The sequence below is a fragment of the Ictalurus furcatus genome, chromosome 2, assembly GCF_023375685.1.
Source record: "Ictalurus furcatus strain D&B chromosome 2, Billie_1.0, whole genome shotgun sequence".
NCBI lineage: Eukaryota > Metazoa > Chordata > Actinopteri > Siluriformes > Ictaluridae > Ictalurus > Ictalurus furcatus.
This window is the reverse complement of record NC_071256.1, coordinates 6,946,103-6,969,426: the sequence shown is the minus strand read 5'-3', so window position 1 is coordinate 6,969,426 and position 23,324 is coordinate 6,946,103. Positions and strand designations below refer to the sequence as shown.

Sequence of the window (23,324 nt, the reverse complement as noted above, 5' to 3'; positions counted from 1 at the left end):
TCAGAGCTCAACATCCAGCATGTACAGGTATTCTAGAGCGAGCAAGACTGGCTAGTCAGACCTCTATGTAAAACGTTTTTTTTTTTTTTTTTTTCCCCCTTGTAAAATCATGTGCGAAATGTGAATCGGTCGCAGCCTGACGAATGTATTTCCTTTCTTTCTGAAGTGCTATTGAACACCAAGCGAGAGCTGGCTTAAAGACGATAGAGCAGTCATCTCCAGTACACACACACGATCAATAAGGAGCGTGCAGCCACCAGGGAGGCTGATCATGCGCTTAGCATGGCATCAATAGCTTTGTCCTTTTCTTTGCCATGCGGCTGATTATTCCATTTGTGTTCTTTACCAAATCCTAGCCCATTTCTTAGCATTAAGAGCAACTTTCTGCCATTTTATATTCCACACAGTTTAAATAGCCAAATAGCTTTGGCTGCTCTTTTTTAGAAGACTAGTTCTGTAGACCTGTACAATGAGCTTATGATTGTCTTACTGCAGTAACGCCGAATGAGCCGTCACCACACGTGCGCGATCAATATAAAGCCCACATCTGTCTGGGAAAGCTGATCATGTGCTTAGCGGGATATTGATCGGTTGGGTCCTTTTGGCTAAACTGGTGCCAGCCTGTCTCTTCAATCTCATATTAGACGTACATGATGATCTCCAAAATGTTCCCCTTCTTTGCTTGGTAGTCATTCATTTCTGTGTCCGCCATTTTAGCATCTGCTGTGTTTATTTATTTTTTGGTTTGAAGAAACAAAGGCCTGAAGATCTTCATCACATTACATTTCGAAGAACTTATTATTTTTTTTTGTTAAATACTGCCAACAATTTAAGAGCCTTCATGTGGTTAATGTGCTCGTTATGAATTGAAAGTAATGGCCATGGCTTTGCACGTCGACTGCTGCACTGCTCAACTCTAGCAGGATCTTTCTTAATGGGGGGGGGGCTAATCTGAAAGTTTTTTTTTTTTTTTTTTTTTTTTTTTAAAGGCATTTGCAGTTTAATTCCAGGAGTGAAAATCTTCTTTCCTTACCTTCTTACAGGGTGTTCTTGGCATCCTGGCGCAGCACGTCTGAGTGTGAGGTTTTTAATCGAACAAAGCCCCTGTCTTGTGCAACGCCGCTCAAGCAAGCGCCAAGCAAACACTCGAGCAAAAAATAAATGAGTTTTTTTGCTAATTTATTATTCGGTCCTGGACTTTACTATGAGCAGCATGCTTATATTGTCCTTAGACTTTCCTCCCAAGACGGCAGATGCCATTGGGTGCCAACACTTCCGATAGGTAGGAAACCTTGATTCCGCTCTCGCTCACGTCGCTCGTAATCGTTCTGTGTTTTGTAGAAAACGTATTTTGGTTTGATTGACATGTTACATGCTAGGCTTTGTACTAGCTTTGTTGGCAGATTAGCAATGCAAGCTGACTGTCGTGAGCCCACTGGAGGCACCAAAGACCTCTGCTACTTCCTTCGAAGCTTTATTTCAAGTTCAAGTAGCTTTATTGTCATTTCAACCAAATTGTCATTAAAACAACGCACTAATCACATGAGACGACACAGAACTAAATAAGATCTACAGACATTCTACACAAAGTGCACGTGAAGACGTGTGCTAAAAACACAGGATGGTACAGTAACTACTAAAACAGGACAATGGGCACAGTAAGTGACAGTGTAGCGCCGAACAGTACACGGTTTTAACGTGGAAGTGTCTGATATAACAGGTAGTGCAGAAGATACATGCCCAGGAGTAACAATGTAATTTAAAAGTGGTATAAATGTAAACATAACATGCTATGACTGAGTATTCAGCAGATTAGCGTATACCAAATATGGGCATAGCAGTTATTGTTGTAGCAGCCAGGTAAAGTGTATAATATTTGTCTCTGTAACGTCTGTATACACGTGTAATGGCGATCCACGTTTCTGTCTAATGGCGAATCCATTCATAAACTCAACCAACATCTGAAACAGCATTCACCTGCCAGTGAGACTCTTAATCTGTGGGTTCAGGGTTGAAGTTTCTGTTCAGGTGTTAATGCAGCTTGTTTGAGCACGTCCTTGCTCAGTGGTTAAGGCTTTGGGCTAATAATTAAAAGGTTGTTAGTTCCAAACCCAGCTCTGCCAGGTTGGGCTCTTGAACATAGCTATTCTTCTTCGAAATGGAAATCCCCAGTTCTCCACAACTCGTGCTGATCTTCAGTTCTACCTGAGCATTTAAAATATAAAAATAAATAAATAAAAAACACTTACTGTGGGAAACAGAGGGACTTTGAACCCTTTTAACAATTTATTGGGAAGCTCCTCAGAATTGCTTCTTCCTTCCTGAGTGGGAGAATCGATCCTTTCCTCTGGAGTGTAGGAGCCTTTAGATGATGGCGTTTGACGACGCCTTGTCAGTCGGGAATGTGCTGAATTTTAAATGCCAGTAGACTGTTAAACATGAAGCTCATGAATTTTCAGAAGGTTGGAATTGACGAGGCTGTGCAGCGTGACACGTTTTCTCTTTTTCTCATTTTCTTTTCCCTTGTATTATTCGACACCTTACAACACTAGATAAATGACACCGCTGGTAAATCCTTATTAATAAATGCCAAGCATGTTGGCAGTATGCCTTTCTTGACTCCTTCTTTTCATTCACTTTCTCTAGTCTATGTGCTGTAGGTATTGAAAATCGATTGCATTGTCCACATCACATCTGTAGTCCACACACACATCTGTAATTATTTTGCCATTCTGTCTCTGCATCCCTTAGATATTAAGGGATTAGACATCAGAGGTTTGAACGATGCAGTAGATGCTTCTGTAGCTCTGTACCACTTTGCATGTAAACGATTACAGTTGTGCTCGAAAGTTTGAACACCCCTTGCAGAATCTGCTAAATCTTAACATTGTTAATACAAAAAAAGACAGATCATAAAAATCCCATGTTGTTGTTTATTTAGTTCTGTCCTGAATAAGCTATTTCACATAACAGATGTTCACATATAGTCCACGTAACAAGATCATAGCTGAATTGATCAGAATTACCCAGTTCAAAAGTTTACACACGCTTGATTTTTAATACTGTGTGTCGTTACCTGGATGATCAACGACTGTGTTTATGTTTTGTGAGAGTTGTTCATGAGTCCCTTGTTTGTCCTGAGCAGTTAAACTGCCCACTGTTCTTCAGAAAAATCCTCCAGGACCTGCACATTCTTTGCTTTTCCAGCATCATCTGAATTTGTTTGATGAGAACATTTTAAAGCACTTGACCTGTATCTGCATAAATTTTTATGCATGAGGGATAAAGTGGTTGCCAAATGTTGTGCATTCCACGTAGTGCACGCAATTTGAGGTTCAGCCACAGGAAAAATGGAAGAAAAAAAAAACTGTAATAAAAAATTATATTTCTGTCTGTACATATTTACTTGTATCCACTAGTACTCTTTGTTTCTAGACAGTCTGTCCAGGTTTTTGCAATCACAGAAACGAATATCCCGAGGAGCTTGCAATTTTTCAATATCACCGCCGATTTTCTGCAGACTTGGGCCAAGACACGCCATGTGACGTCATCACGGCGCGCGTTCAGCCAAAGCCCTCTTCGATTCACGTGCGTCGAACATGAGTACAGCTAAAACGTCTCATTTGCCAACAAACATCGCCGTGAAAGACTGCGCTAAACAAGAGTATTTTAGAAACTCCCGATCGCTCTGGAATTTACTCAGAATGATGCACAAAACAGAGTACCTGCAGTGAGCGGCGGTTCTGTAAGTGGAAACGCCTTGCTGATGCGAGAGGTCCGAGGAGAACGGTTGGACAGGTTTGAGATGACAGGAAGGCTACGGTAAATCGAATAAGCACTCTTTACAACCACGGTGAGCAGAAAAGCATCTCCGGACACACCATACGTGAAAACTCGACTCCTGTCAGTCAGGAACAGGAATCCGAAGCTACAGAGGTTGAAGATTGGAAACCAACCAGGCGATAGATTCATTCAGTCTTTAACTGCAGTGTGCGAACATCTATCATTGAATACCAGATTGGACCGTGTGGTTCTGTAGTCATTATAATACATGCGTACTTAACAATATGCAGAAGATACAAACACTGGCGTATTGAAAGGGTTAGGGTCTCACAGGAATTGCACTTGTCTGGGAGTAAAAAGGTGATATTTATTGGCCGTGTTACATTTCATTACAGCGCTAACTGTATAATGTTTGAGCTCCAAACATGTCTGCATTTGCATCTATATCTGTTTTTCTAAGCACACAAGCTGTCGTCCCTTGTCGAATGTTGACCGTGCGCCCTTTCGCCGGCGGTCAAAAGTCGTCCCCCGGGGTCACGGAAAAGCAGACGTGAGACAGCCACGACTTAGGAATAGTGTTGCCATGGAGACGGCTGCCACCACCGATTAGAGCCAGAGACTGATTAAATGCACAAATCCGTGGTAGTCGTAACAGCAGGTCTGTTTCTCAGCGGTCTGCAAACTCACACCGACCCGCACCGAATACGAGCGATGGGTCACGGGGTCCTCTCCAGCTCAACTTCTGTTAAGTCGGATTTTCTGGGTGGTTACCATTTAAAGGTTACTTTACCACCGGGAGTAAAACCTTCAGGCGCATGCTGTCGTAGAAAAAAACATCAACGGCAAGCTGCTGTGATCTGGAACATTGTAAAGCGGACTTCCTGTGTGATTATTTTCCAGTAACTGCATGCCCCAAAGTGTGTTATTCCTTCTATACCCCAACAAATTTGTTTATTAATGTGCAATATGTCATTCTTTTAAAAAAAAACAAAAAAAAAACATTTTTTTTTATCCGTTTACAGTTACATTTAGTGTGTTGTGGAACATCTGCGATACAAGTTAGTTCAGCTCTAATCAGTCGCTCCATCACCAGCTCCCTCTCGCTTTCGTCTCTTTACGTCGCTCGACGTTAACGAGACGATCAAAATGAACGCAGCTCATCATGGCAGTTTTAAAACGTTGGCTAACACGGATATAAAACCCGAGCGCTGTTCAGGATGTTACAAGAAGGTTTTTTTTTTGTTTTTTTTTTTAAAGCGGAGACTTGTTGACTTGTTCCCGTAATGGCATGGAAATTTAACAGCGCGAATCCTGTCAGTTTTTGCTCGGCAACACATTCCACTTGGCCTTTTAAGCAGATTTGGGTGAAAATACTAAATATATGATGATTTAAAAAAAGACATTAGGAAAGTAAACCAAAACAGAGCCACAAAATTAATATACTGAAGGGAACACACACACACACACACACACACACACACAGAGAGCTTAATATGCTTTGGCTGTTTGTCACAGGGAAATGTAAAAGTGTTGTCATGGTAAAAGTAAATTAAGAGCGATATGTTACTGTAGTTGCATGGATGTGTGTAATTATTTATTTTTTTCCTTTCGAGCATAGGCTAATTGCTTTTAAACAAACCATTAGCCGTGAAATGAAATTAATATCGAATGTCGGTTGTTTGGCAGGGCCAGCCGGTGGGTCAGTGCGACTTCAGCAGACGGCTGCTGTGTATAGAGAAGGAAATCATCTTCCCTCGCTCCGAGAAAATCAAGATGGGCCAAATCGACAAGACCAGAGAGCCTTTCAGCGTCAGGAACAAGCCGTTCTTCGACCTTCATGCCGCACGGAAGGTAAGCAAGAACGTTTTCAATTCCAGGATACAGCAGTCTTGCTACATTTTAGAAATAGTTTGCTTTTGAAACGTCTGTTTATTCAAATCGAAGGTTAGATTGTTTACTCAGAAAACGTCAGGAACACCTTGGGGACTTCCCATTTTGAACCCTACACCCTTTCCCCAGCACCCTAATCTTAAAACCAAAAATAGTCATTTATGTGGAAGAAGAACCAGGCCACAGTTAACCCCCGTGTCTGCCCTGCACGGTTTTATTCATTCGTTTATTTATTTATTTATTTATTTATTTATTTCTGTATTTTGCCACTAAGCTCAGTTTAGACAAACATCACCTTTGGTAATCGCTCCGGTTCACCGTGAGTGCCTTGTTTGTTCTGCGGAATTCTCACACCTCCGTTTCTGGCGAATTGAAATCGGGAAAGAGTAAAAGCCACGGTTCGGAGCTTATAATTAATTAGTGAAATCAATCACAGTAATTTGCTAGACATATCTTTCAGCACTCACTAATTATCACCACTAGTGAGCTCATGAGAACCAGCATATATCGCACCAGTAAAGCAAAACACAAGCCTTCGAGTGGAAAAAAAACCAACCCTCTAATGTTTGAATTTTTTTTTTTTTTAAAAAACGCTCCTTGATTGTAAACAGTTACAGTGCTTTATATTTGTTTTTTGTTTTTTTGAGTGACAGACTAGACTCTAACAAGTGTATCATTCACCTTTATTTGAACACAGATTAAATATGTACACCGATCAGCCATGACATTAAAACCACTGACAGGTGAAACGAGTAATCATCTCATTACAATGGCACCTGTCGAGGGGTGGGATATATTAGGCAGAAAGTGAACAGTCCGTTCTCGAAGTCGTTGTGTTGGAAGCAGGAAAAATGGGCAAGCGTAAGGATCTGAGCGACTTTGACAAGGGCCAGATTGTGATGGCTAGACGACTGGGTCAGAGCGTCTCCAAAACTGCAGGTCTTGTGGAGTGCTCCCTTTATGCAGTGGTTAGTACCTACCAAAAGTGGTCCAAGGAAGGACAACCAGTGAACTGGCGACAGGGTCATGGGAACCCAAGGCTCATTGATGCACGTGAAGAGCAAAGGATGGTTCGTCTGGTCCGATCCGGTCCCACAGAGGGGTTACTGTAGCACGAATTGCTGAAAAAGTTCATGCTGGTTATGATAGAAAGGTGTCAGAGCACACAGCGCATCACGGCTTGCTGCATATGGGGATGTGTACCCACGCTGATCCATGTCCGCCTACAACGAATGGGCACGTGAGCATCAGAACTGGACCATGGAGCAATGGATGAAGGTTGGGAATCATGTTGTTTTTTACATCACGTGGATGGCCGGGTGTGTGTGCGTCGCTTACCTGGGGAGGTTGAAGTGGGCTCCATTATTGACATCAGGAGACTAGAGTTCATTAAGTTATCAACATTCAGGAACATGCCATGAGTTCATTTTTTCTAATTTTTCTCAGACTTATTTTAGCCCTGATTTGAACAATCATTAGTCAAAGCAGGTGTACTGAGTACACATTTAAACAAATACCATTTGTTACATATGGTACCTTTGTTACTTAAACAATTAATGCTGAGGTTCATGGTTTCTTAATGCTGTCTAATTCAGTCTAAGTTATTGGAACCTTAATCTGTGAACCTTTTTTGGATTGGACTCATTCACAGACTTATTTAATGTAGTTTTCAAGGTTTGGGCCTTTGAGGCCTCCTCAGAAGTCTGCTTTGTGTCAGTGCAAGCATGTCCGTTCATTCCTTCCACTGTTGTTTAGGACATGGCCCGACCCCTACCGCTCCTAGGATACAATCAACAATCTGTGTGTCAGAACTGGTCTGTTTAAAAACTCCATTACATCTCTCTTTCTCATGCATACCAAGCCATTTCCAGCATTATCACGCATCGCTTTCTTGCTACATTCTGTTTTACTTTGTTTTCCAATTAAACTTTGTATGAACAAGTCTGTTACCCTGATTCGATCTTGGACTTCTTTGTTACCCCTTGTGTCATTCGGCTTTTTAAGGGGTGAAGTCATGCTAGCTTGTTCTGTCGACTGAAAGAGTCTCTTTATACTGTGACATCTGCTGAGTGTAGAACCCTGTCTAAGATGAAGAGGAAGAAAACAAGGGATGAATAGTGCAGGAATCCGGTTCACTTGTTCCGATGGATAGATATGCCTCTTTGTCCTGTGAGGAATATCATCGGGAATTTCCCGCCGTGTCCTATTTTCATTCCAGACTACAGAGAAGCTCTGAGAGCTTCTGTCCTGCAGGGTCACCGCGGCCAGCACGGGTCTCGTTCATATTCCCGTAATTCCATCAGTCTCGGGAAGTCCTGTGTTTGCCATTAGTGACAGAGACGCCTGTTTGTATCGTAAACGCATCTGCCAAAATCCCTTCTCCTTCGCCGTCTCTGAGAACAAAACAGCAACGTCCATAAATGGTGCCTCAATAAAGGCCATCGTGTATATTGCTGTCTCTCCTGCTTAATCATCGTAAAATGGGATGGCAGGCCGGCAGCTGAAGAGAGGAAGATGAGTTTAGATTGGATTAGCTTCAGCCCGAGCCAGTGTTAAGAGCCCATTAGCAAGCCGTGTAGAGAGGAAAATGGAGGTGATTGAGATCCTCGGAGTCGTGTTAAACAGCGCCGGAAAGGGCTGAAGCTTGGCCCGCGAATGCCCTCGCTCCCAGATAGCGACGGGCAGAAAGAAAATACCTGTTTCGTGGCACAACAAGGTCATTTAAGGCTTGCGAACAAACACCTCAAGTGCACTAGGGTGATACTTGGAGTCTTAGTGAACCAATTAGTGATGAAAATAAAAAGGGAGTATGGGTTTGGTGTACATTCAAGAGACTCTCAGCTGATGGAGAAACTGCAGTAACTCTGAGTTTCCATCCACTGCAATAGCTACGAGACAAAATTCAATTGAAACGCGCACTGATTGCGGATCACTGCGAGGACCGAGTGTTGACCAAATTTACTGCCCTGAGCTCAACTGAACCACAGCCGCTACTGACATCGTATAAAATCAATTTGAAATGATTCAACCACCAACCTACAGCAGCTTTTTATACATGAACACTTCTCTAGAATTAGTTGAGTGAAGTATTAGGGTCATACTGTTAAGCAGGTCTAGCCTGGCATTGCTTTCTGCTCTGCCTCCAGCTGATGGCAGTTCTCCTTTATAAGCAAGGTCTGGTAGTGTACAGATGATCTTTTCAGAATCAGGACACACTTTATGGCCAAACGTTTGTGGATACCTGTCCATCACAGCTATATGAAGGCCTTCACAAGCGCTTCCAAAAAAAAAAAAAACGTCTTTGTATGCTGTGGCATTAGGATTTCCCTTCTCTGGAACTAAGGGGTCAAGTCCAAACCTGTTCCAGTATGACAGTGCCCCTGTGCGCAAAGCGAGGTCCATAAAGACATGGCCTGCCAATACCTTTACCTTTGAGTGGTCTGCACAGAGCCTTGACCTCAATCCCACTGAGCACCTTGATGAATTGGAACGCCAACTTCAATTCGAAACATGCCAGTGCCTGGCTTCACTAATGCTTTTGTGGCTGAATGGACAAATCCCCACAGCCACGCTCCAAAATCTAGTGGAAAGCCTTCTCAGAAGAATGGAGGTTGTTATAACAGCAAAAGGAGGGAAAACTCTGTATTTAATGCTCATTGGTTTCGGAATGTGATGTTCATAGCGTGTGTGTAGAAACGATGACAAAACTGAGGAAAATAAAGTGTGAACCTGCTATAAGTTAGCAGTAACATCACGGTTGAACCTTAATAGCGAGAGAAAATAACGATGCTAACCAGACTTGATTAATAAACTTTGTGTGATGTTGCGTGACAGATGCCAAAGCTCATAGCTGAAACGTTGGCCGACGGCTTGGTGACTTTTTGTTGAAGGTGCTACATTAAACAAAAACAAAAAAAAACTTTATTAGAAGCAGATAACAATCATATCCTTGTTCATTTCTACATTTACATTTATTCATTTAGCAGACGCTTTTATCCGAAAACGACCAAATACGAGCAATATTCATATGTATTATTGCACTTAACAAGCAAACTAGCTCGCTGTACATTATTAAATTATATTCCACTTTTTAATGGTAAATGGTCTGCACTTATATAGCACTTCTTTAACCTTAGCAGTTCTAAAGTGTTTTACACTGTGTCTCATTCACCCATTCACACACACACCAGTGGTAGCAGAGCTGTCATGCAAGGCGCTAACTTGCCATCGGGAGAAACTTGGGGTTCAGTGTCTTGCCCAAGGACACTTCGGTATGTGGTGTCGTGTGGGCCGGGAATCGAACCGCCAACCCTACGATTAGTGGACAACCCGCTCTACCACCTGAACCACAGCCGCACACATTATTAAATTACATTCCACTTTTTAGCCTAGTCATTTCAATTTCCTGGAAACCAGAACATTTGTGGAATAGCTCATAGTTATGATTTTTCCATCCCCGAGTGCTTTCAGTGCTCTGACATGAGTGTATCGAGTGTGTTTTAATAAGCCCAGGACTTGAGTTTGCCACTCTTGTCTCATATTTTTAAACTTAATAAATAGAATTTCTAGAGCTGCTGGGGGGGGGGGGGATAAATAAATAAATAAAAAAGATTCTTACTAATAGCCTCATGTTGACATTTCCAAACTTTTCTCATAACACTCCTCTGCGTGAAGATTTGAACAGCTAATGAGATTTGGCTCATAGTGTTCGGCTTTTATCTAAATGTATCTCCCTTTTAATTAGGAGATCTACAGGTATCTCTGTTTGTCTTCAGTCCGATATCCAGCTCAGACAAATGAGACATCTTCAGAAATTAGGCTAGTAAAACCCACTTAATTAGACCTTTTGAATCGATTATTCTGGCGAGTTCTCGTCAGTTTCTTTGGCACACATGGGTCTTTTGAAAATGAATTTTAAACACCTTTTGTGTATTCGCATCCACGCTTTGAATGGCATGTGGGGTTATGATTAAGTGATATTAACGTACATAAGACGCAGTAAGATTGAATCCTTCCACAGAACAGCTAATAAATGACGGATAATTAATTTTATATAATTAACTAGTGAAGGTTAAAGGCAGAGTTTGTTTACTCATGGTCTTGGATATAAATTCTGTATCATTCCACGGTGGCAGAGAAACTAATGGCATCTCGTTCTCTCAGGGACAGGGATTGATGTTGTCCCAGTGCGTAATGTGTGAGTGACGTGTCCAGTGTCTGTCTCACTACAGAGCTGCATTACGCAAACTTGCTCAAATTTCCCAATGATGGTGGCCGTAACGAAAGTTCTGTGCCTAGATCCTCTGTATGGACAAATGTTTGTGGACACCAGACTCTATGTGGTTCTTCCTCAAACTCTTGCCACAAAGTTTGAAGCATACAATTGTATAAGATGTCTTTGTATGCTGTTGCATTGCAATTTCCCTTAACTTAGGGGCCCAAACCTGTTTCAGCATGACAATGCCCCTGTGCACAAAGTGAGCTCCGTGAAGAACATGGCGTTCCAAAGTCGGAGTAGAAGAACTCGAGAGCTCTGAGCTCAACCCCACTGAAGACCTTTGGGATGAACTGCGCCTCAGGCATCCTCACTTAACATCGTGACCTGACCTCACTAACGCTCTCGTGACTCAAATCTCCACAGCCACACTCTAAAATCTAGTGGAACGCCTTCCTTCTCTAAAGAGTGAAGGTTACTATAATAGCGAAAGGGGAATAAGTCTGGAATGGGATGTTCAACAGCAGCACATACGGATGTGATGGCCAGGTGTCTACAAACGTTTGGCCATATTGTGTATGGTGAATGCTGGCAAGTCACGATGGTCAGTGTGGATTATGAGTGATTTGTGAAATATCTGTGACATATCATAAATCCTGATTTTTCCCTCGGAGAAAAGACAATGAAGGATGCAGAGAAACATCTCACTCCGTGGAAGCGGAGCAAGATTTCCATCCAGGGTGAAATTGAATTCTCCTTCCACTTTCATGCACACTGGAAGATTGAAGGGTTACCTGACGTAGCAGCTTCCGAATTGGGGTGCAAGACCCTGTGAAGGAAATGAACTGGTTGCTTATTGAAGCATTGCAGTGTCATTCTTCACTTTGGCTCTCATTTGTTTTCCATGCCACGCAGAGGAGCAACAGCCTCTCTTCTTTTTCTTTTTTTTTTTTAAATTTTTTTTTTAGCTTGCTCTGATTGGTCAGTTCATGACTAGTGGGAAAGTCCTCGCTGCCAGTAACTTCTTGGTTGGACTTTCAAGGTCAAGGCTGGTCAGGGTAGTCTTGGCTTTCAGAATGGACGACAGGTTTTACAACAAGGGAGGTGACCGTACTGAAGTGCAGGAGCTTATTATAATCTTCCTCTCCATGCTGTGCATGTCTTTGTTGTCCTTTCTATTTTAACCTCTGACCATCACGCCAACAAGCTGTCTTCTAAGCATAAGAGCAATACAAGAGAGATTTTTAGCTCTGTTAATTCGGTGTTGGTGGTGGTGTTTAGTGAAAAATCTGCACTAAAGCTGCTCAGAAGCATTGTATACTCAACATCCTACTTGACATGTTATTTAACAAAACAGTATCCATCTTTTTACTGGAGTTTACTGTATGGTTTATAATAAGAATATGGATTTGGATGGTGGTAGATCAGAAGGTTGTAAGTTCAAATCCCAGCACTATCAAGCTTCCACTGCTGGGCCCTTGAGCGAGGCCCTTAACCCTCAACTGCTCAGTTGTATAAATGAGATAAATGTAAGTCGCGCTGGATAAGGCCGTCTGCCAAATGCCATAAATGTAAAATGTAAATAATAACCTGAATTGATGCTCAAAGTGGTGTTACGGTTTCCGTTACCACCCTGAAGGTAATCCTTTCCTGTTATCTATCTATCTAGCTATCTCTCTCTCTCTCTATTTATCTATCTATTTATCTATCTCTAGCAGCTATAAACAATTGCTCTCTTACCAGCCATTCATTTTTTCTTTCTTGAAATGAATAAGATTGAATCTAATCTAATCTAATGTCATGCTACTGAAGAGGTTCCTGGGTCGGAAAACCTGTTACAAAGCACCGACACTGGAGACTCCTTCCAAAACTGATGTAATAAACATGTCCTAACAAGAACTGTTTAAAAAATATCTGTTTATGTGGCGTGTTTAATGTACAAGTCCCTGGGTACATCATCACTCTAGAAGTGACACTTTAATATTAATATAAACCTCCACCAGTTTTTTTTCCCCTCGGAGAGATCACGTAATAATGCCGTCTCATGCACTCGGAGATGTTGTGCAGCGGGCGATCTATCCCTGTATGCGCTCTGTGTTTATTATTCCTGCAAAGTTTTCTATAAAGACCCAAATCGATTTTGAACAACTGTCTCCCTGCTGAGGCTTTTTATCTTTGGAAGCCCGCTACCTTTCCTCAAGTCTTTGCTCCTTTTGTTCTGATGATCCTTTTTGGTATGACTTATCGGGCGTGTCACAGGGCTGAGTTAGAGTCGAAAATAATCCAGTAATAAATACCACAAGCACCGGGGAGCTCAGTATTGACATTAGGCTGGCAGACATGAAACGAACACTCGTATCTTGTCAGTGACTGAAAGACGTTTGTGCTGGGTTAGTTGTTCAGCGGCTATCAACTAGAGAAAGTTTTGACAACTAACAGCAGAAGTGATGCACAGTGTTTATCTGAAAACTGTCCAGCGTTGATGGGTGGAGAGAACAATTTGGATTCCTTTCACCATTCTGGCAGGGGACCAGTGACCATTTGAGGAAAGCATTAATGGGAAGAAAGCTAGAGCCCTCATTAGGCCCATATGGTGTGTAGTTATCATTTATTTCTTCATGGAAATGACTTAATACAGGGATGGACAAATAAAAACGCATTAGTCTAATAAAAGCGCTGGTATTCTGCCCATCTCCAACACTAAAATGTGCAGAACAACGTGTACTCCAGGACTACGGTGGGGAACGTAAGATCTAGGTAGGGATGAGCTTTTTTTCTCGCTTAGTATAAAAAGAGGACTGGTCTTAAGATTGAAGGCTTTATTCAAAAATGTTGCATTTATAATTTAAAAAAGCCCCCTTGGATTACACATGCCATTATAGATGATTTTAAACAGCCAGAATGAAATTCTTTTATCTGTAGTTGGTTCTGAAAGTTTAATTTCCAATTGCACACTTTGAGCATTTAAAATAAATAAATAAATAAAATAAAAAATCTCCCATGCAAAATATTTCATATTTAATCCTTACCACCACTCTTCTTCTGGCCTCATCTCCGAGATGAGGCATGCATACAGATTCCTGCTTCAATTTGTGCCTGAAGTGTTAAGACCTTGCCTGCCTCCCTCGTTTTGCTAATCTGCTATTCGGTTCATATGAGAGTTTTAGAGTCTCGTTAAACCTGCACGGCGTGGTTTTATCGAGTTCAGGACGAGCAGCTCTCACGTGTCTCGTCCTCAACCTGGACTTTAGAGTTAATCGCAGACGAGTGCTTCAGGATCTGGCCGAAAACAAAGTCCACTACCGTCTATTTCTGCTTCAAGATCAACGACAACGGAGGGACGAAGACAACAAAAGGACCGACGTTTGGTCCAGAGTTCACTCCAGGGGTGTTGTGGGTGATCACAGGTATTAGAAAGTAATGAGGTGGTGCGATTGAGCCTAGACTTACCAAAGTGCTGAGGGAAGCTTTCAGAGCATTGTCCAGCTGGAGACCCTGCTGTAGCTCACGCCGTACTCTCTGTCCCATTATGCACCGAAAGCACAGTGTTAATTTTTCAACCCAAATGTCTTCTGTGTACGCTCAGCAGATTGGTGCAGCAGCTGTGGCTAGAATACATTAGATCATTGCTCTTTGTCTCGTTCTGTCTTGTTCTTTTTCTCCATCTCCCTCTCCGGGGATTATTTGGAGACACTCTTGCATCAGGATTCAGCTGTTGATGTTGATAACATTCAGCACTTTTTTTTATTTATTTTTTTTATTTATTGTCGAGAGACGCATTCTGAAACTGTACATCTTTCCCAAATGCATCACACACCTGAGTCAGATTTTCGTCCGGAGCTTACTGTTTGCTCACTTATTCAGGGCACCGGTGCGATTCTTTAGGGACGCTTCCAGAGGCATGCTAGTAGTGCGAATCTTTTGGGAATGATGTTTCCAGTGGCAAAGAATGTCTTGCTTGTTCTTTCACCACCTCTGTGGAGTGCCTGCTTCGTGACAGAAACGTTGGAAATAAATTCAGTTCGCCTGACATTTATGAATTGACTGATTGAGGCATTTTTGACAGGAATCGTTTACGATTTAAAGATTTGCGTGAGAGGGGGCAAATGAAAGCTGATGATTTAGAAGGTTTGAGCCCATGTTGTGGTTAGTTGTCTAGGATAAGAATGGTAATGTGGTAAAATACGGCAATCTAGTTGGCAGCGCAGCAATGCAGACACACAGGGGATAAGAGTGCAGGTTGTACCATCACGTGAGTGGCCTAAACGTTGTTGAAACCTGACCATCAGACCCATATGTGAACCTTTCACAAGCTGTTGCCACAAAGTTCTAAGCACACAGTTATTTAGTATAGAATGTCTTAGTATGCTGTATTGTTACAATTTCCCTTCACTGGAACTAAGAGGCCCAAACCTGTTCCAGCATGACAATGCCCCTGTGCACAAAGTGAGCTCCATGAAGAACATGGCTCGCCAAGGTTGGAGTAGAAGGACTCGAGTGTCCTGCACAGAGCCCTGACCTCAACCCCACCGATCAGCTTTTAGGATCAGTCAGAACGCCGACTGCACCACAGACCTTCTTGCTTGACACCAATGCCCGTCCTCACTGATGCTCCTGTGGCTGAACGGCCAAGCTCCAAAATCTAGTGGAACTCCACCTCAGAAGAGTGGAGGCCATTATAACTACAAAGGTGGACTAAATCTCTGTTAATGCCCATGGTTTTGAAATTCCTCAAAGAACTGTGCAAAGTGTACCTGAGACTTCCTGAGATGCATTCTTAAAAGCAAAGGTTTGTCACACCAGATGTTGACTTTGTTTCGTTTAGTGCTGAGTTCTGCTCTTTTTTGTCCTTTTTTAGATTTGTCCTACATGGAAAATGTTTAATTTCATAACCTTTGAAGGTATTTTTGCTTTACAGCATTTCTTTACATGCACCCAAGACTTTGTGCTGTATTATGAAATGAGAAAGTACCAAGTGCTGGATTTTACAACGTTCCTGTTTTATTCACTAGCTTTTCACTTAATAAAAAATAATGCAACATGGGCTGAGACTTGCACTTTTAAAAAAAAAAAAATTTTTTTATATTTGTCCATCCTCTGCACCTACACGTTATCTTGATGGACTGATCGAAGCGTGGCTATGCTCAGGGAGCAATTATTAAGTTGTCGCTTGAGTGGAGAGTTTTTTTGTTTGTTTGTTTTTTAACCGAAGGTTTCTCCCAATTCAGTCTAACGCATTTGTTTTCTAAGTGGATGGCTTGTCATATCTGAAGTCACATTAATGAGGTGTTTGCTCAGGCTGCATTATTTATTTAGCATCCTGTCATCGTTTCAATGCTTTGACTGTGTGTAGGTGTGTGGTGGGGAGGTGGTGATGTGTTTATAATAGTGAATAATAAAGGAGGTTGATTTTTTTTTTTTATTAAAAAAAAAAAAAGACAGTAGGTGTGCTTCAGCATATGCCATTTTCTGACTACTGACTCAACTGTTGATAGATTGAGTGGTGTTTGTGTAGCGTGTTTTTATTTATTTATTTATTTATTTATTATTTTAATGGAAATCATAAATGAAACACTGGGCAGAGTACTTTTAGCTCTACCAGAGCGAGCCGGAAGCCTCTGCGTTTTATATATGGTCTGTTGTCTTGTTCTTATTTATACATATTTCATACATTATTTATCAGCGCAAAGTCTTACAGTTCCTTCATTCAATATCAGATGCACGAAATGTGAGTAGAATATTAAACAACACTGATTATTTTTTCCCCCATACACATTTTTTTAAAAAAAATATTCATGTCTTGGGTGTTGTTTTGTGTTGAAATATCACTCTTATATCACTTTATGAGTTCAAGCCATTAAAACGCATCCAAAAGGAGCCTGCTTTTATTTTCTGTGGCTGAATCACAAATTTTATTTTACAATATTTATGAAGGCCAATAGATATGATGTGTTGTGTTTATATCCTAGGCAAGGCACAAAGAAAGTGAATAGAAAGCCATTGGGAATTCAAGATGGCCAGATTTACTTACTTGGGTCAAGGGTAAGACATTTAATAGTGATAAAATGTTTCTGTGGATAAAATGAATAAAAACAAATCTGAAACAGTAGGTTGTTGAGAAAACTGTGTTTGTCTCTTAAATCACCCAGAAACAGTCACTTTTTCACTAAACTAAGTGACTAAATTCAGTACAGGTACTCAGTTATGGCTCGGCTTGTGTGACGGGTCACTGTCCGGAGGAAATTCACTTAGAGAGATGTGTGAGATTAGGCTTAGTGGTTAGCACGTTTGCGTCAAACCTCTGGGGTTGGGGGTCCGATTCCCGCACTGTGTGTGAGGAGGGTTTGCATGTCCTCCCTGTGCTTTGGTGGTTTCCTCCGGGTACTCCGGTTTCCTTCCCAGTCCAAAGGCATGCGTTGTAGAAGGATTGGTAGTTCCAAACTGGCCATAGAGTGTGATTGGGTGTGTGTTTGTGTGTGCGATTGTCCAGGGTGTTCCCACCTTGTGCCACGAGTCCCCTGGGATAGGCTCCAGGCTCCCCCATGACCCTGTGTAGGATAAACTGGACAGAGGATGGTTGGGTGGGTTTTTTCCCCATTTTCTTCCTGATTTGTCTCTTGGCCAATTCAAACCTAGTTCTGCCCTACCAACCGACACGTGCTTCCTCCATGACACGTGAAGGCAGCCAATCGCAACTTCTCTACTACCGTGTCACGGGTGGAAAGTGCTATCCATGCTCTTCCACATATGTGAGCTCACAGAGGGCAATTACTGGCTAATATGGCTGTGATTGACAGACGAGAGGGAGTATGCCATCCCTTTTCACCAAGAAGCACAGACAGTTTTGCTCCCTTGGACTCCCGGCCACGGATGGCTGTGGCATCATTGACATTGGAACTCCCAACACTTCTTGATAAAGTCCCTAAAAGCTAATCATGGCTCGAGTGCAGGACCAGCTAAATAAACCCCATTGGTTTAAGAACATCAAGGCCAAGGGTAAGTGTGCACAGTTTACTGCCTGTTCTGTTTGAATCAGGCTTTTAGATGAATCATTTGCACAGATCCTTGCTGAATAAGACTTTTTAAAGTTCTTGATGTCATTATTTAATGGCTATTATCTTTGGTGTAATGGGTTGCTACAGTAAATTTAAGTGGTTGTGCGCAGCAGACTGGACAGATTTTTAAAAGCATTAAATCAGTGCTGACTTTTGGCATCGGGTGCTGTGACATTTGAGCCAAACGCACACTTTGGATCAAAGCAGTAGCGATTGTACAGGAAACAATGATACACTTACTACAGAAGAAGTGTATTTAACCTTTATGGACTAAAGGAACATGAATGGAAATCCACTGAAAAGCAGGGCACTTGCATTGTTTTGCTGAGGTCTTCTGACTGAGCTTGAGATATGGGAATCTGGGAGTTTATGTGGGTTGCGTTCTGAAAAATTTGGTTTTACAGCAGCGGGAATGCTATCCATCATCACTTTGAAAATGTCAAAAAGACGTGGGACAGCTTCGCCGTTATCTATGCTCGCCAAGACCTTTTGTTTTCCATTTCCTGTGGTTTTATTACAGCTCATCTGTCTTAGAAGGAGGTTCAGGCGAGCCATTTGTCTCTTATCTCACTGTAATCCACAATCTCCCTAGAAACTATCATGACATCATTAATCATCCTTATGGGAAATTGCTGTAGAAGATAATTTTTTAAACGATTTCACTTTATCATCCATGTGCAGCTAGCATACGGTTCATGTTCAATAACCAACATCCAAATGGCTGTTTATCAAGTCATATTTCTTTCAGAGTGCACAATACAACCAAAATTGCACAATTATTACAGGCATTTGTGCCATCCGTACTACATGTGGTTATATGATGGGTTTGACCTAATAAGCATCAAAGGACGTTAGTGAAAAAGTGGAGTCAGAGTTAAGGTCTTTGCTGAAGCAACTGTTTAGAAATAAGTGGAAAAATCGAACAATCTGGAAAAAATTAATAAAATAAAATGGGACAGTGGGGTAATAATATAATGCTAAAAAAAAAAAAAAGAAATGTAATATAATAAACTTCTTTGCAGATTTAACACTGTAGAGTCTGAGGCCTTTCAGGCACTTTTGAGGTAGTCTGACATGCCTTTACATTTTAATATATTTCACCTATCTAAAAAACATTCATCCAAAAATGCTACATATGCTCATATTTACTACAAACTCACCAACAGTAATTTGAGAGCAGTAAGAATGTCATGAGTATAGGTTTTGTTTAAATGAACTGTAAATGTACACTTTTCAAAAACCTATTTTCAGAGGTGTTGGGGATACTGTGATGAACACATTATAAACACTTTTGACAAGACTTTTGAGCTCTGAACTTTTTAAACATAGGTGTTGGTTACACATAGATGATTAAATCATGCGGAAATGTCATGTGGTCTGACTACAAAAGTTGTAGAACTTTAAAGTGACACTATTTTTTCAAAGCCAGTGGCTTACACGATGAATATTGATGAGATAGGTGTCAACACCTGTAATAGTTCCCCTCCCCACTGTCAAAAGTAATTGCCCATGTGGGATGTCATTGTGTCTCCCATACCCATCCGGTCAGTGGGAATTGTAAGGAAAGAAGAGACAATAAAATCCTTTTTACAGTTTATTGAAAATGCTGTCTTCAATCCCAAACATGCAATGGAATACTACAAAATAAGATGAATAAAAGAACAATGAGTTGTCAGTCCTGATCAGGATGCCAAACTTCAAAACAGTTTCTGCCTTGTTGAAGGCAAAGGAAGACATCACATGCTTTGCACTTCCATGGGGTTTTTGTTTGTTTTCCCTCATGTATCCTGCAATGTACACAGGTCTTTCGGCCAGTGGTAGCCTTCATCCTGCGGTCAGTGACAAGCTCAGCCCCAGGAACTGACACATGAACACCATTGGATTTCTTAGTAGGGGTTTTCTGTGTCTTCTGTGTCACACCGCACAGCTGTGCCATGAGCTCCTCAATGAAAGCCCTGTGGGTCATGCTGTCCTGTTGCATGAGTTCTTTGTGGAGAATGTAGGCATATTGGTTGCTGCAGTGTCCAAGAAGTGAAGAAAGGGTTTCCTGTACCATTTCAAGGTTTTGTGCTGTGTTGTGTAATACTGGATGAACTGGTCTGACAAATCCACACCTCCCATGAGCTTGTTTTATTCTATCACTGGTGAGGGACATGGGAAGGACTCTGTGCTCCAGACACCGGGTCTGGACTTCACTTCTCTCTGTACTGCATCCCCAGTGTAGGCTGTATGGATGGTGGAGCAGACAGAGAACTCTCGTGTGTCCATCCACTTCACAAAGAGAAGAGGACCATCCCTTATCCAGCGGTACACTCCTCTAGGTGACTTCTTTGTCAGTGAATTAACACAACTGCGTGGGCAGTCCCTCCTGGACTCTCTGTATGTTCCACAAGCACCAAACTTGCATCCAAACAAGTCCTTGAAAGGCTTTGGGCTTGTATGGAAAATGTCCATGTACACATGGTACCCAGACCCCAAATACTTCCTGTCAGTCAGTGACATCACAGAGTCATAAGAGAGTCCCTGGCCTGTGGGGAAGTTGTTCTTTCCAGTGTATACAGAAAATTCCACAGTGTACCCATTGCTGGAGTCTGTAAGCACAAACAACTTTGACCACCATTTGGTTGGTTTGTACCTCGTGTACTGTCTCATGGCAGTATGCCATTTGCAAGGCACCATACATTCATCCACAGCAAGACTCCTGCGGGGGTGATAAAATGCCTTACAGGCATTCTGAATTGTGTACATGAGGGGTTTGACCCGGAACCGTCTGTCATGCTCTGAGGTTCCCATCTTGGCATCATTCATTCTGTCCTCATCTAGGTCACTCATGTACATTCCAGGATATTGTCAGGTATCTATCCCTTGACATCACCTGTGAGGTGAAAGGGATGGATAAGATGTGGTAATGACAGTGTGCCATTACTGGGATTTTGATGATAACTGCTTTTTAAGTCCAGTAAGTTCCTTCAGTTGTTCCACTTGCAAACCTTCATTTGCTCACTGTTTTGTGTAACGTTTTATTTGGATGGTCCAACAAATCTAAACGGACACCCTCTGTACCCCATCTTTTGTCACATAAGTCTTGATTTTATCATTTTAATAAAATGTCAATGTTTTGGAGTTCATTAATGTGAAATAAAATCTACACCTATTTATATAATCTATTTCTATATCTATATATGTCCCTTAGTTACTCAATCAAACCAAAGAACTTAATTTAATTCATCATTGGGTTCAGTTAGACTAGACACACCCAGGGTTGATTATTGCCAGTCCTGTTGAACCCTAACATCAGCTAAAATGTCTCAACAGCACCAACCTACGACTTGATAAGACATTCTACAAGAGATGAGAAAGTAAATAAGAAACATATCAGTCTGGAAAAGGTTACAAATCCATGTCTAAAGCTCATTAAAGATGCATCCAGGAAGTCACAGAAGAACTCTGATGAACAGGGAAGGCACTATAGGCCTCTATGTCCTGAAATAAGTTTAGTGTTTATGATTCCACCATCAGAAAGGGACTGGGCAAAAATGGTATCCATGGGAGAGTTACAAGGCAGAAACCACTGCCAACCAAGAGGAGCATAAAGGCTCGTCTCACATTTGCCAGAAAACACCTTGATGACCCCCCAGACATTTTGGGGTAATGTTCTTTGGACTGGAACTTTTTGGAGGACATGGATCTCATTACATCTGGCCTGAAGCTGAAACAGCATTCCACAATTCTAAAGAACAACATACAGCAGTCAAACATGGTGGTGGTACTGTGATGGTGTGGGGATGCATTGCTGCTTCAGGGCCTGTGTGACGTGCCGAAACTGACAGAACCATGAATTCTGCTCTCGACAAGACAATCCTGAAGGAGAATGTCCAGTCATCAGTCTGTGATCTAAAACTCGAGCTCACTTGGGTTATGCAGCAAGACAAGGATCCCAAGCACAAGAGTAAGTCCACCTTGGAATGATTAAACAAAAAAAACAACAACCAAATTTAAGGTTTTGGAGTGGCCTTGTCAACACACAAATCTGGTAATCACATAACCCTGTGTAACCTGCCTCTACAGTTTCTACTTCAAACAAGTGTTCACGTGATTTTATAACTACAATGAAAATGTTCCGCTCCGAAACGCCATCCTGAAGCAGTACTACACAAACTTCCTTCCTCATCACACTTTCCTGGAGTTTTTGACAGTTCTGACTCAGCATTGTCATTTTGACTTGCACACCAAGCAGTTTATTTTTAACCAATCAAGACATCAGTTGCCCCTGTGGAAGAGAATTTTCCAATAGGCCAAAGCTTGTTTAGAGTCATGCGATATTCTTTTTATAAACCTTGACCTTTCCAAGATCTTATCCACCCCATCATTTTTGACTGATGGAGTTTTGGGATTTACTGGAAACATAATTGGTTTTCAGCAGCCACGTTGTTGATCAGCAAACACCAAATGCCACACGCTCGCTGAGCTTCGAGTAGAACTCTGATATATTAAATCTAAAATTCATTCCTTATCTAGCGAGTTGCTCAGTGTCCTTGGTAGAGTTTTCTGAAGTTGTTGAACGGTTCAAGGCATTGTGTAGCTCGAGGGAGTACGAGGCCATGAACATGCAGCTGCGTGTGTACTCATTAACGCGTATTCTTAAGCAGCTGATCTCCTCTGACCCTCCGAGTCAGCAGCCTTGATAGAAAGAGCACTGCTTTTGAGATTCTGTTCAGCATAAATAAAAAAAAAAAACCAATTGTTCTCTTCATACAGCATCCAGAACATTCTTTCACTGGTCCTCAGAAATCGCTCAATACTTGTTCACTTGCGCGTCTCGGTTTTAAACGCTCGACCCGAAACGAGCGTTATAGTGTGTCCTGGTACAAAACGAGACGGGTCAGTAGCTCCGCAGTGAATTCTCGCCCAGCCAACACGTGGGCTGCTCCAATGGCAAATCAACGGGAACGACCGACGTCTCTTGGTTTACGATCATCTCCTTTTACTCTGGCTTCAAAGATCGTTTGAAACAAAGGCACAAACTGATGTCAGTTTCTATGTAAAAGTAGAACATTTGCCTGAGCGAATATGCTTAATTCATCTACTGTGAAAGGAGAACTATTTTCCAGAGAGTTGTTTTACTTTGTTACTGACTCGGTTGTTGAATTAAAACGTGACCGAGACTTGGAGGAGTGTGTAAGATCTGCTCGCTCGTGTAACTGAGTGATGGAGACAGTACAGGTTGTATCTGTAGCGGTCTGGGAAAACTCATCAGATGTCACTTTGGTTCATTTTGGCAGACAGAAAAAAAAATAAAACAAAAGAAATGGATATTCGGATTGTTTTGGCAAAAATGGGGTTTTTCTGACTGTATCGTACTTTGAAACCTCAGCTTTAAG

At 41.7% G+C, this 23,324-nt stretch overlaps 1 protein-coding gene across 1 annotated transcript in view; it reads left to right on the top strand.

Moving 5' to 3' along the window:
* rngtt (RNA guanylyltransferase and 5'-phosphatase) overlaps positions 1-23,324 on the top strand; it is a 131,211-nt gene that overhangs the window by 62,037 nt on the left and 45,850 nt on the right. Inside the window, exon 11 of the mRNA XM_053645812.1 lies at positions 5,470-5,634. Coding sequence (XP_053501787.1) covers positions 5,470-5,634 — 165 coding nt within the window. The remainder of the gene's footprint in view (positions 1-5,469; positions 5,635-23,324) is intronic.